This window comes from Girardinichthys multiradiatus, chromosome 24 (genome assembly GCF_021462225.1).
Source record: "Girardinichthys multiradiatus isolate DD_20200921_A chromosome 24, DD_fGirMul_XY1, whole genome shotgun sequence".
In the NCBI taxonomy this organism is placed as follows: Eukaryota; Metazoa; Chordata; class Actinopteri; order Cyprinodontiformes; family Goodeidae; genus Girardinichthys; species Girardinichthys multiradiatus.
Genome location: NC_061816.1, coordinates 17,307,103 through 17,321,379, shown reverse-complemented (window position 1 = coordinate 17,321,379; position 14,277 = coordinate 17,307,103). Strand labels below are relative to the sequence as shown.

The 14,277-nt window shown below is 38.5% G+C and overlaps 3 protein-coding genes across 4 annotated transcripts in view; 2 read left to right on the top strand and 1 right to left on the bottom strand.

Annotated features, from left to right (window-relative positions):
- Nucleotides 1-5,641: 5,641 nt before the first annotated feature.
- On the top strand, nucleotides 5,642-8,456 carry sap18 (Sin3A-associated protein). The gene is made up of 4 exons (XM_047355370.1): nucleotides 5,642-5,851; nucleotides 7,780-7,889; nucleotides 7,975-8,097; nucleotides 8,175-8,456. The coding sequence occupies exons 1-4, from the start codon at nucleotides 5,780-5,782 to the stop codon at nucleotides 8,329-8,331; spliced, it is 462 nt and encodes a 153-aa protein (XP_047211326.1). The 5' UTR covers nucleotides 5,642-5,779; the 3' UTR covers nucleotides 8,332-8,456.
- A 596-nt stretch (nucleotides 8,457-9,052) lies between these two features.
- Nucleotides 9,053-12,592, top strand: rtraf (RNA transcription, translation and transport factor). The gene is made up of 8 exons (XM_047355369.1): nucleotides 9,053-9,250; nucleotides 9,672-9,796; nucleotides 9,874-9,973; nucleotides 11,109-11,189; nucleotides 11,281-11,369; nucleotides 11,749-11,817; nucleotides 11,897-11,945; nucleotides 12,042-12,592. Exons 1-8 carry the CDS (start codon nucleotides 9,190-9,192, stop codon nucleotides 12,194-12,196), a joined length of 729 nt encoding a protein of 242 aa, XP_047211325.1. The 5' UTR covers nucleotides 9,053-9,189; the 3' UTR covers nucleotides 12,197-12,592.
- A 61-nt stretch (nucleotides 12,593-12,653) lies between these two features.
- nid2a (nidogen 2a (osteonidogen)) overlaps nucleotides 12,654-14,277 on the bottom strand; it is an 87,833-nt gene continuing 86,209 nt past the window's right edge. For both annotated transcript variants that reach the window (XM_047355367.1, XM_047355368.1), the window contains one exon: nucleotides 12,654-14,273. In XM_047355367.1, coding sequence (XP_047211323.1) covers nucleotides 14,263-14,273 — 11 coding nt within the window. In that variant the 3' untranslated portion in view covers nucleotides 12,654-14,262. The remainder of the gene's footprint in view (nucleotides 14,274-14,277) is intronic.

The window sequence follows — 14,277 nt, the reverse complement described above, 5'->3', positions numbered from 1 at the left end:
CTACAGGTGCCGCATTCCCCTGACCTGGGCTACAGAGAAGCAGCACTGGACTGTTGCTCAGTGGTCCAAAGTACTTTTTTCGGATGAAAGCAAATTCTGCATGTCATTCGGAAATCAAGGTGCCAGAGTCTGGAGGAAGACTGGGGAGAAGGAAATGCCAAAATGCCAGAAGTCCAGTGTCAAGTACCCACAGTCAGTGATGGTCTGGGGTGCCATGTCAGCTGCTGGTGTTGGTCCACTGTGTTTTATCAAGGGCAGGGTCAATGCAGCTAGCTATCAGGAGATTTTGGAGCACTTCATGCTTCCATCTGCTGAAAAGCTTTATGGAGATGAAGATTTCATTTTTCAGCACGACCTGGCACCTGCTCACAGTGCCAAAACCACTGGTAAATGGTTTACTGACCATGGTATCACTGTGCTCAATTGGCCTGCCAACTCTCCTGACCTGAACCCCATAGAGAATCTGTGGGATATTGTGAAGAGAACGTTGAGAGACTCAAGACCCAACACTCTGGATGAGCTAAAGGCCGCTATCGAAGCATCCTGGGCCTCCATAAGACCTCAGCAGTGCCACAGGCTGATTGCCTCCATGCCACGCCGCATTGAAGCAGTCATTTCTGCAAAAGGATTCCCGACCAAGTATTGAGTGCATAACTGTACATGATTATTTGAAGGTTGACGTTTTTTGTATTAAAAACACTTTTCTTTTATTGGTTGGATGAAATATGCTAATTTTGTGAGATAGGAATTTTGGGTTTTCATGAGCTGTATGCCAAAATCATCCGTATTAAGACAATAAAAGACCTGAAATATTTCAGTTAGTGTGCAATGAATCTAAAATATATTAATGTTAAATTTTCATCATTACATTATGGAAAATAATGAACTTTATCACAATATGCTAATTTTTTGAGAAGGACCTGTATAACAGATTTTCTTTAGGAATGTATTTAATTCTGTATTTAATTTCATCTATCTTTCCATCAACTCTAATCAGCTTCCCTTTCTCTGCTGAAGAAAGCATCCCCACAGCATGATGCTGCCACCACCATGTGTCACTGTGTGGCTGCTGTATTCGGGCTGACCAGTTAGTTTTCCACTACATATAGTGTTTTGTGTATAGGTCAAAGAGCTCCGCTTTGGGTTGGTCTATGTCTATCACATAAAATCCTAATAAAACACATGTAAGTTTGTAATCTGACAGAACGTGAATGATTCAAATGTCATTAATACAAGGCCCAGCTTCAGGGAATGGTATCGATGTCAGGGGCAGACTCAAAGAGCCACTGTCTGATCTTTCTATCAGGACAGGAGCAGAAACATCTGAGAAAAGCTTGGTGGATCGTTTCAGTCTGGTCTATGAGTGCTAATGTGGGAATCAGGGTGAAAGAGTGTGAAAGGGAGTGGATTGTTAGAGTAGTCCCTGGGCTCTGATCAGCTAGCCAGCAAGGGAACAAAGAGTGGCACTGTCAGGAAACACACACACACAACCACTGTCACATACTGTACAAACAGTCAGTCAGTCCTTTTCTACCGCTTATTCCATAGTGGGTTGCAGGGGAGCTGGTGCCTATCTCCAGCAGTCTATGGGCGAGAGGCAGGGTACACCCTGGACAGGTCGCCAGTCCATCACAGGGCAACACACAAACAACCATGCACACACCTAAGGGCAGTTTAGAGAGACCAATTAACCTAACAGGCATGTCTTTGGACTGTGGGAGGAAGCTGGAGTACCCGGTGAGAACCCACACATGCACGGGGAGAACATGCAAACTCCATGCAGAAAGACCCCTGGCCAGGAATCGAACCCAGGACCTTCTTGCTGCAAGGCAACAGTGCTACCAACTGCACCACCGTGCAGCTGCACTGTACAAACATACACTCACATATATGTTGACCAGAAGTCTAAACACACTCGCCCACAGACAATTTAATGAGTGAGGGGGACTGTAGCATGTGACTGAATAGCAGGTTTCTATTCTGGTGGGGGACTTGGCCGACCTGTCCCAGGTCAGCAACACGCGTGTGTGAGAGTCTGCATAGGCAAAGTAAGATACAATTTCTAGAAAAACTGAAACACTAAGAGTGTTTTGGGAGGTTTATACATATTATCATGCATAAATAAAAAGAACATCTGAATCACTAAGAGGTTTACTGGATCTACTGTAGTTGCAGATGAACTAAGGAGTCAGGAAGAAAGGAACCTGAAAGGACACATTGATCAATATGTAGGATCCTAGAGTTTTGTTGTTGCATTGGGATAAGAGATGGAGATACACTCATGCAGCACATAAACAAAGTCTTGCAAAAGTATTTATACTCCTTGAACTTTTTCACATTGTGTCACAGATTGTATACAACAGATTAACCCATAGCACTGGATAATTGTGAAGTGGAAGAAAATGGAAACTGGCTTACAGTTTTTGTTACAAAAGCAAATCTGAAAAGTGGGGCCTGCATTTCCTTCAGTCTCAGTTATTCAATATTTCACCACCAGTCACTGCGATTACAGCTGCAGATCTCTTGGAGAAGCTCTGCACCAGCTTTGAATTTCTAAAGACTAAATACACTATTTTTGACCAGAATTTGACCATTCTTCTTCGCAAAATAGCTCAAGCTCAGTTGGACTGGATGGAAAGCATCTGTGAGTTTTTAGGTCTGGCCACAGATTTATTTTAGGTCCATATCTTGATTGGGAAATCCAAGCTGATCAAATGCATAACCTTCTGTGTTCAAAGGAAAATGGTCAAGAAAAGTATTTAAATTTTAATTATGGTTATCCATTTACTTCAATGGAATGCTAGAAGTCTAACAGCAAATAGTCAAGAACTTTAAAAAATATACGAATAAATTAGAAACGGCTCCAAAGGTTATTTGTGTTCAAGAGACTTGATTAAACCCAAAGTTAGATTTTAAAATTCCAGGATACAGTTCAGTCTGAAAAGACAGAAGTAACAATTGTAGTAGAGGAGGGTGTGCAACGTTCATTTAAGATGGATTGGCATATAAAGGAAAACCATATCCCAGGAGATTATGAATGTGTTATGAGTGTAGAAATCTTTAACTTAGAAAGGATTGGAAGATATTTAACTATTATAACCCTGTAAAAATGTAGAGAGTGAGGTATTTAAAAAAATTGTGTGTGGTGACTTCAGTGCATATTATAGCCTATGGGGAAGCAGACAGATAGACAAAAATGGCAGAGTAGTGGAAGAAACGATGAATGAAAGATCACTGGTGTCCCTTAACAACGGCCAGGGAACAAGAATTGACATAAATAAAAGTACAATGTCATGCCTTGGTCTTCCATTAGTTTCTTGTTCAATTGTTAGTTCATGTGAGTGGGTTGAGAGGGAAGAGTCTATGCAAGAAAATGATTATTTTCTAGTAAGCACAATTATTAAAGATCATTTATTTAGGCAAGGTGAATTCATAATAATAAGATGGTGCTTTAAAAAAGCTAAATTGCAAAATTTTAAAACAGTATGTGAAAAGACAAGTCACTTAGTAACATTAAAAGGAAACATTGATGAATGCACTAAACAGGTAACAGAACATATACTAAATGCTGCAGAACTTAGTATACCAAAAGCAACAATTAAAGGAAAGGCAAAAATGGTACCATGGTGGAATGAGGATTGTAGTAGAGTCATTAAAGAGTGAAATAAAGCTTTTAAAACATTACAGAAAAATATGACAGGAGAAAATCTTATTGAATCTAAGAAGAAAAGGGCAGAGGCTTGTAAAAGAATTAAAGATGCCAAGATGAAAACATGAAGAGATTATTGCTCTTCCATAGGAGCAGAAGTAAAATTACAAAATATATGAAAAGAAGTCAAGTTAGACTACCAGCACTGGTTAGCGGTCAGGAAATAGTGGTATTAAATAAAGATAAGGCAGATGCTCTGGGTGAGGGGTTCGTTGCAGTGCACAGTAGGGAACAGCTAGAATATACACACAGGCTCCAAAAAGAACAAAAACTGAAAGAATTTAGAGATATATACAAGACAAAAGGTAGACCTTTGTCAACATTATATGAAGATATAAGTATAAAATAAATTAAAACAGTAATGAAAGATGCAGGATACTCTAACCTATGTTATGCTATGTTCCGAAAGCTTCCTGAAGTAACATTAAATTTAGTGTACCTATTTAACACTTGGATAGAAGGTATAGTTCCAAATACATGGAAAGGGTATGTGAGAGATAGTAATGATTTAGAAAAAGCGCAAAAAATGAGAGAATTGATGATTGCAGTATTTTTTGACATAGAAAAAGCGTACTACTCAATGTGGAGGGAAGATTTCCTGATAAAGTTGGAAAATATTGGAATAAGTGGGAGAATGTACAATTGGATAGCAAGTTTTTTTACAGACAGGAAAATAAGAGTTAAAGTAGGGGATGAACATTGAAGGGATTTTAAGGTAGAAAATGTCACACCACAAGGGAGAGTAATAAGCCCTGTACTGTTTAATATTATGATTAATGATATGTGATATATGACATTTACAAATCTAAATGAATACATCAAATCAGCATTATATGTAGATATAGGGCTTCAAATTATCAGTGAATAATTATTTATATTATTGAATAATTTATATTCGAAATGAAAAGAGAATAGAAATATAGTAAAGTTGGGGTTAAAACCAGCATGTATATCAGACAATATTATTAAAGTTATTTAAAAATGTATACAGATGATAAAAATACAAAGGGAAATGTGGGAATAGGGATATTCAATCCAGAATTTCAATTACATATCTGTGAAAGATTAACTCGTGCATTGTCTGTATACAATGCAGAAATGGTAGCAACTATTATCAATTTACAATGGGTGGAGGAAGTTAGACCGGACGGGTTGTGATATGCACGGACTCAAAAATAGTAGTAGAAAGTATTCAATCAAAAGGAAACCATAGAAAAGATTTATTCCTGGAAATCCATCAGAATTTATTCAGGTTATCTAGGTGTGGAATAGATATCCAGGTTTGCAGGGTACCAGCACATGAAGGGGTGAGAAGAAATCAAACAGCATATATACTTGCTAAAAAGGCTTTGGGGAAGGAGATGATGGTTCAGATTCTATTTGGGAAAGGGAAAGGTAAATCAATAATTAAAATAAAAGAAACAGAAATGTGGCAAAAAAAGATAGAATGAAGATAAGAAAGAAAGAAAACTATACAGAATTCAAGAATCTGTAATAATAAAAAAGTATGGAGAAAGAACCACAGGGAAGATGTGATTCTGACTAGACTCAGAGTAGGCCATACCTACGTAAATGTTTTTTTTTTATACTAGGGAAAATGAACAACAATAAATGTGAGGGTTTTAGAGAAAAAAAATTGTGGATCATGTTTTGATAAATGCTATTAATATGAAGCTGAAAGAGAGAGGATGAGGGAAGTAATAAGAGAAACAGGGAGAGAATCGAGTTTAAAGGGAATATTAGGAACAGACGGGCATAGGGAGGAAATCAGGATTATTAATAAAGCGTTGTTTTAGTATTTTTCTTAATACTAAATTAAGAAAAAGAACATAGTAGGTGGAAAACATAAAGCTACACACTCTTGTACAGTAGGTGGCGGTATGCACCTTTAAGTTTAAGCTTGCCAACAAAGAAAAGAAGAAGAAGAAATAACCAGCAGGGGGCCGTAATGCTCCATCCTACTTTCAAACTGCAAGGAAGAAGCGTGTCGCTCACTGTCTTGTTCGTTGCTGCATTTTCAGAAAGAAGACGAAGGCAGACCTCGCTGTATGATTATAACAATAAAATACAATGGCGCTTGAATCGCGGATTACACAGGAGGAAATAAAAAAGGAGCCCGAGAAACCTATCGACCGGGAAAAGGTACACAACCGGACTTTACTCCTGAATTCCCCGCAGCTTGTTTATCTTTGGAGACCCGAGCTAACCTGGTTAGCCTATGCTGCTAATAGCAGCTGCTAATATGAGAGCAAACCTTTCTAAAATTATTTGTAATATCAGGTCAGTTGCAACAAAAAATTATATTATGTAAACATTTTGCTGTGTTAATGTTAAACTATTCAACACTTACGGAAAATAAGGGCAGGCAAACAACGAAACGCCTCTGTGGCGTGCTAGCTAATGCTTTACTAGCTAATTAAGCGTGAGCCTTAAAAGACGTTAAAAGACCTAAATATTTGTTGACTTGATGTCATTTTGTACCATAAAGAACACGTCTTATTGTTATTTTCTGCCGACAATGTAAACTTGCACCGTATAAATTAAAATTACAACCAAACGCGCTCTTTTTATTCAAGACGCCGAAGTTAGCTTCTGAATCAGTTCTTCAATACAGGGCTATTAACACTAGTTTTAATCGATCTGAAATACCTTTGAGCTCTGGTTCAAAACCTAAAACACTCAAACCTTAACTATGTTCATATACTGGTTGCATTATCTTTGAAAGCGCGTTTGTGATCTGTGAAACCTCTAAGCTTTTTCTGTAAACAAATAAATTGTCTGATTTCAATGTATTATGTGTCATTTTTGAAATTTCACAAATCAAAATGATACTTTTACAAACCTTAAACTGAAACATAAAAGATGATGTTTGATATGTGGGTCAATCTAGTTCAGAGTTGACTAGTTTAACCATTTTGGTTTTAAACCAAGTTAAAAAAGCATTCTACGCATCAGAACTCCCAGAAATGATCTGAAGTCTTATTTTAGGACAATTGTTTTTTTGTAACAGCATTGTATCTAGCTCCATCTAGCTTCCCTGTCCCTGCTGAATGAAAGCACACCTATGGCATGATGCTGCCACCGCCATGTGTTACCATGGGGATGGTGTGTCCAAGTTCAGATATTCTTGTTGGTTTAAATTGAACTAGTGCAGATAAAATGTAACCCCTTTAACTTGAAAACCCTTCTAATACTCCTATAAAGTGGAATCCTTGTTTATTGTCGAATAATCCAACCTTTAACAGGTTTTCTAGGATTGTCCTGTGTTTAACTCCGTCCATCTTCCCACCACCTTATGCCAGCTTCTCTGACCCTGCAGATGTATCCCCAGATCTTGGTGCTGCTACCACTTTGGGGATAGAATGCCTACGTTTGGCTATTTTAAGTGGTTTAGCTATTTAACTACAGCTGATCATATATAGTCTGGATTTCTTTAAAAACACAAAATATCCCTTTACTGAAATGCCTAAATCTATGTGAACTTTAACATCTTAAGTCTTATCCAATGTACTCTTTTTGTATGTGTATTAATAGGTGTCTGTGTGTGTTTTATTATGGTTGAACAGTAGTTTATCTGCATTGACTGACCTGTTCGTGTGCACAAAGAAAGGCAATGCGCCCGAACCACATGTCTGTATACAGGTGACAAATAGAGCTAATTGGCTCTTGATCAGCTTTTGTTAAAGTTATTGGTGTGCTTTAACACCAGTAAATGTTGGTAATTTACCCCATAACACGTTTATAAAATAACCTTTGACCTTTTGCATGTAAGAACGATTGTACGTAGTTTGAAGTAGTGTCTACCGACCTGAACAAAAATGTTGAGTCGTAGGAACTTAGTATTGCTACTAGATGGCAGTCACGATGGCTCTATTTTGCACAAGTTCGGTGAAACCTTTCAAAATATCACTTGAAGACAAATACTGAGTGCTCAACTGCTCCTAACGCCAGTTAAACTTCGCATACCGATGCATATTTCTAAGCTAATTTGTTTGTATAGAATGTTTTTTTCACTATATCCATACTGCTTATATTAAAGTTATCATGCTTGATTTCCTTGTTTGCTGCAGACTTGCCCCCTTCTACTGAGAGTATTTACTACCAACAGTGGGCGACACCACAGAGCAGATGAATTTGCTCGGGGCAATGTGCCCTCCAGTGAACTCCAAATATACACATGGTAAGAGTTCGTGGTTTGTGTGTGTTTTAGCTGTCATAGAAGTAGCAGATGACATCAGAGCTGGACTCTTGACTCTGTCTTTCAGGATGGATGCTACATTGAAAGAGCTAACTAGTTTAGTAAAGGAAGTGTATCCAGAAGCCAGGAAAAAGGGGACCCACTTCAGTTTTGCCATTGTCTTCCCTGATCCTAGAGCAAAGATGTACAAGTAAGTCTAGTTGAATCTGTGCTGATTAGACAAATGGAAAATATGATTAATAGGTAACTGACATTAATCACTTTAAGGTTGAAGGAGATCGGCAGCACTATGTCTGGAAGGAAGGGCCTAGATGACTCCATGACTCTGCAATCTCAGCGTTTCCAGATCGGAGACTACTTGGATATAGCCATCACACCACCAAACAGAGCACCACCCCTCAGCACGCGCATGAGGCCCTTCTGAATACACTCATACACATCAGTGTGTTCCCACAGAGTGATGGATCTGATTTGTTTTTTTTTCAGTTATCTTAAATTGCTTTCCCTCATTTTATAAAACTTGGTGTTTAATAAAGCTGTTTTTTTTTTTCCAAAAAAAACTAAGTCTCTTATTATTATTATTAGTAGTAGTGTGTTTTTCTGTAAAACAGCCTCTGAAATAAAGTTTTTGATAGACTGACATATCAACCTAAATCTTTGATGGTCCTTTTATAATTGAAAGAACTTTTTTAAAATTTAAATTAAGAGTGTATTTTCCCCTAACAATGGCTTGAAACATATTGACCTTATACAACAGAGGACTAGGGATGCTACAAGGATAAAAAAATACATAAGTCATTTTGGCTGTTTACCTGTTTGTAGATTACTATCAAGACTGCAGGGGAAAAAACTCGATGTCAAGGAAAAATAAAAACACCATTTCTAGAAAACCCCATGAAGAACAAAGTGGAATTGAGAAAGTTATTCAATGTCTGTATGCCATGTGCTCTTGTGCCTGGTGTAAAAAGGCTTCTTAAAAGGAACACAGTACTTCCTTTAAACTATTTTCCAGCTTTACTCCATTTTGGTTTAGCAGTCACTGGCTTTATTTTTGGAGGGAAATTCCAGTTTATTTTTACATATTTCAAATTTCTTGTGTGACTATAAAACCTCAAATGTTTAGCAAGGCATTGAGGATTTTACTTTGAAAGGGCAGCTAGGAACTTGTGGGGTCCGGGGACGCATGCGCATTGCTAAACACAAGGCGTTAGCAGAGCAGTAGCCGCACAAGTCTTCAGTAAATAAGAAAAACGGACGTTTAGTGCAAAACATTTATTGTGAAATGTTTCGCAGAAAACTGACTGCGCTAGATTATCACGACCCCAACGGATTTGAGTGTTCAGGTGAGGAAAAAAATGTCTAATTAGCAGGTTTGGTTCAGTTTTTTCTCGGAGCTAGCTAACGTGTGTACGTATTCAGAGCCCTGTCACTATAAGGAGACAGTGAAGTGCCAGACTAAAAATAGGAATATATGGAGGTATTCTAAGCTTTAAATTATTATAAATGCAGTTTAAGGCGTCCTAATTGGCCAAATCTATATAATCAGGTTAGGAAACTTTAACATTTTTAGTTAAAATAATTAAAGCCACTTAATTGATCAATCTGACTGGTATGCCTTTAATAAATGCACCAACCCACTCCTGTGCTCAGGTTTATATTTTGCTTTCGTTAATAATAACCGGCTTAGAGCCAATAGTTCCTCGGGAGCCTTTTATTTTAATCATTTGGTTAGTATGTCAGCGTCTGCTTGTCACCCCTGCTCAGATGAAACCCAGTTCAGGAATTGTATCGTGTGGCTGGAGGACCAGAAGATCCGACACTATAAGATCGAGGACAGAGGCAACCTGAGGAACATCCCTAGCTTAGACTGGCCCAAAGCCTTTGAGAAGGTGAGACTGCTGATGCTGCTGTTGGACAATCTGGACACCATGAACTGTGTCTGAGCCTTCTGCTTGTGTTTCTGTAGTACCTGCAGGATCTGAACTGTCCCTTTGGGGTTCAGGAGAAGAAAGAGGCTCTGGACTGGTTGCTGGGCCTGGCTGTACGCTATGAATATGGAGACAATGGTAAGACGTAGAGCAGATGATACATAGTGTCCTGCAAAACTAATACCAGATCACTGTATTCTATTGGGATTTTATGTGATTGACCAACAGTTTTTATTTATTTGAAACTTCCTGGAAGAAAACCTGTTAGATTTCAGACTGGTTTACCATCTGGCAGGACAGCAACCCTCAACCTTACAGTCTAAGCTGCAATGAATTGGTTTAGATCACATCACTGTGTTTGGATGTTCTAACTTGAAACCTAAAATGTGTTGTTAGATGCTCTCCATTCAATCTGACAGAGCTTGGGCTAGTTTAAAACGATGAATGGGCAGAAAGATAATTCTGGCTCTTACAGTGAAGTTTTGGATAGGGGGGGTTGCATACAAATGCACACCACACTCTTCAATTTTTTATTTTTAGGCAGTTTACAGAACCAGGGTTTCCTTTTCCTGCCACTTCACAATCATGGATATTTTGTTGTTCTGTCACATGAAAACCATCGTAGTTGTAACATGTCAGTTAAAACATTGAAGGGGTACAGATTCCAGTCTTACAAAGATGAACCCTACTGACAGTATGAAGTTTTCCTTTGTTGAAACTTTTCTCCGACATCAACCCAATCCCTCCACAACCAACGCTAAGAGCTAGTCGCACTAAAACAGAGAATGTTATGTGCGTTACTTTATTTTCAACAATCAGCATATATTACACTGAAGCTTATGTGCACAAACACCAAATCATTGGCATAATTTGTTTTTGTCTTGTTCCCCCTTTTCCACTGGCTCTTAACTTTTCTTTTCCTTCATTCTCATATTTAGCCTCACAGCACTCTGTTCCATTCTGTGTGCCGATGTATTGTTTACTGTTATCAGCAACAAACTACAAACAGTCCTTCAAATTTGGTTATATAGGATATGAAAACATAAAAGCACCAGATTATAAACTCACATCAACAATTCATTTAAAATTAAAATGCCATTACTTTTCAATGGGTGTGAATACTTGAAGGCACTACTTGAAATTCCTTGGAAGTGCCCCGTAGTTGGAATACCGATGATGACCACTAGATGGAGGTGTAATATAGAAAGTTGCGATGCCCTACGGAGTGGTGAGTATTTAGAACAATAAAATTTAGTTGTTTTTTGTTGTGCAGTTGAAAAGTATAGGGACTGCCCGACGCTGGCCACGTCCGCCAACAGCGATAAGGCCGTGGATCCCCTCATCAACCTTGACAGTAAGTAAAACCCTCACCATGGTTTTCCTTTCACCGTCTCTCACTGTTTCAGTTTATTGTCATGTTTCTGTATGTTTTCCCTTTCCTTTAGGTAATTCTCCAGATTTTAAAGCAGGAGTTACAGCATTAGCAAACATCCTCAAGATACAACGGCATGACGATTACCTGATCATGCTAAAGGTGAGTGTGTGTGATATCCACATAATCTCTGTTATGCTTCTTAAATATTCCGACATGTTGCTACTATAAACTCCATTGTATATTTTTTATTTACCGGATAGACCAACACAAAGTAGCACATCGTTCTTCTAACTGCACAGTTATGTGATACTTGGTGTTGGTCTGTCACATTGAAGGCTGTTTGCTACAGCACAAGTTAGAAAATTTCAAGGGGTGTAAAAACATTCTCAAGGTACTGTAAACTGTTGGAAAACCTGTTTGCACACTGACCGAAGAAATAAGTTGGTGTTTTGATTCTAAATCAGAAGAATTAGGTGGTTGACTCTGAGGACTTGTTGAGGTGCTCTCTAATCAGTGCACATCTTCCTGCTGTTGGCAGGCCATCCGTATTCTAATCCAGGAGAGACTTTCACCAGAGGCCATTGCTAAAGCCAACCAGAACAGAGAGGTGAACTGAGGACACGTGCACATTAAATCCCAAATGAATATTTGAACTTAGAACTTCGCTTAAAAATGTTTCTTTGCAGGGTGTTCCGGTCGCTTTGGGCAAGCACGTTCTAGGTTTCGACACCGGAGGTGAGGGAGGATAAATCGCCCTTTGTTTTCGTCTTAAACATGCGTTCTCTAAAGATGTTGCCCTGCTTAGTAACAAAATTCCTCCTCTCCCTACAGACGCAACCCTGAACGAAGCAGCCCAGATCTTGCGCCTGCTGCACATCGAGGAGCTGCGGGAGCTGCAGACGAAGATCAATGAGGCCATTGTTGCCGTTCAGGCCATCATAGCTGACCCCAAGACGGACCACCGGCTGGGCAAGGTCGGCAGATGAGAGGGGAGGTCGAAGAAAGGTGCTGGAGGGAGCAGAGGACTGAGCTGCAGGAGTTTTCAAGTTAATTTGCTGAGAAAAAGGCCTTTTTTTTTTGAGACGTCTGAAGGACATGAATAAGTTTGTTGTTTTCAGTTGTTGCATGAGATGGGCCGATTCGGATGAACTATGAGCAAAGGTCCAAGTTTGAGATGCAAACATTAAATTTCTTACAGAAGGGAGGAAAAACCTGTAGAAAAAACTATTGTAGTTCAGGAAAAATAATGAATTTCCTCAAAGATTGAGGATTCTGTTGAACTCTTCAAAGCTGTCCTGTTATCTCTTGTTCTGACATATTTGTTCATTTTTATTTTGTTTCTGTAGATGGAATAAAGGTTAATTTTCAGACGATGAAAATCACATGGGATGTGATTCATACAACAGAGCACACTTTGACTTGAATACAATTATAAAAAAAAACTTGTATCAAATCACATTTTATTGATATAAATATCACACTTCGTTAACAAAAGGTTTAAAATGTAAAAATATAAAAAAAGAAAACATGACATTTTCTCCTGTGATAAATCCAGAACTGGTTGCTGAAGTCTGACTGTAGTTTGTGCTATTTTCATTTCAGAAATTTATCTTAACAGTAATAAAACAGGGTGGAGGGGGGGTATTTAAAAACAATCAGGCTTATTTGCGCCATTTATGTCAGAACTGCCAATTAATCCTGTTATCATGTCCTTACAAGCAAGCTGCAGTTTTTTGTTTTAGTTGATCCTGGACCCAGACAAGTTTTAAACCTCTGCAAGCTAAAGCGGGGGAATAATCTTAATAAAACCAACACTTGTAGTCTTTGTTGAAATGCAATGGAAGTTACCATCTCCTGGCTCTAGAGCCATAATAATACTGCTGAGTCCAAATCATTTTTAATAAGGAAGCACTCGAATGACTTGTCCTAAATTGTCAAATAAAACTTAAGTGGTCACACTGGACAGTATTTTTAAAACCCTGATGCTTCGTGTTTTTCTTTAGCTATACGTAGGATCTTTGAGGTGAGTTCCTGTTAAAAAGTAACAAGCAGTTAATATCTTACTTGCAGTAGACAACTGTCGGGCCCAAAAGCTCAAAGGGGTTTTAACACTATTTTATAAACCTTTAAACCATTGTTATATTTGCATTGAGTGGTTACAGACCAAACTACGTTGATGAAATCTGGTAGTAACAGAGGTGCAAGCAACAGAGAACAGAGTAAAGCCTTCGTATGAAACAAGGCTACCATGCTGGACGCACAGTTCGATAACAGGCTGATTTTTTTCTTTTGGTTTTGTTAAACACAAATGTTTCCAGTCAGAGTAACTGTCCAATATAAAAGTAAAAGGGAATAAAAAGCAAAAAACATTACAGTGGTTTAAGTGAACCCCATCTAGTGTTATGCTACCTCATTTTTATGTGAACTGATTACTTTGACCCGAAATGCTTTATATGTTCTGTTCTTTGCATGTGTTCACATGAAGATGATCGATGGTGCACTGCCTCTTGCCTCCATTTCCTGTGCAAGTAATCAGCGATTTCCGTGTTAATGACCCCCAAATGCAAATGTAGCGCTGGTTTTAATATTCATAAAATAGTGTTTTGACGTATTTGAGACAGTTGTTTCAAGACGGTGGATGTCCGCTTTGGTCTTCTCCCCTCTCACACTAGCAGTTAGCTTCAGTCAACTATTCTAAATGAAGGCAGCAGGAGACGTATCCACTGCAGGTAAGATATTAGCTGCTTCCAACCTTTTACCAGAAACTTACTTCACAAATCCTGAAAGACCTCTTTAAGTGATAGGAAAACAGCACACTCGTGTCATTGTTCTGTAGCTTTGATAGAAAACAAAATAACTCACAAAATATAAAAAAAAGCAGTAGAAAAAATGAGGTATAAAACAAATTTACAAAACATTTACTTTGGGTTATATTTTGAGGGTGAGGGTTGTGACTCTGCTCTGATGGTTGATCTGCTCCGGCCTTCTTTCCATCTAGTGATCAGCTCCCACATCTATAGCACCATAGGACCCTGTGATTGCTGGTCTGTTGTTAGTGGCTCCCTGT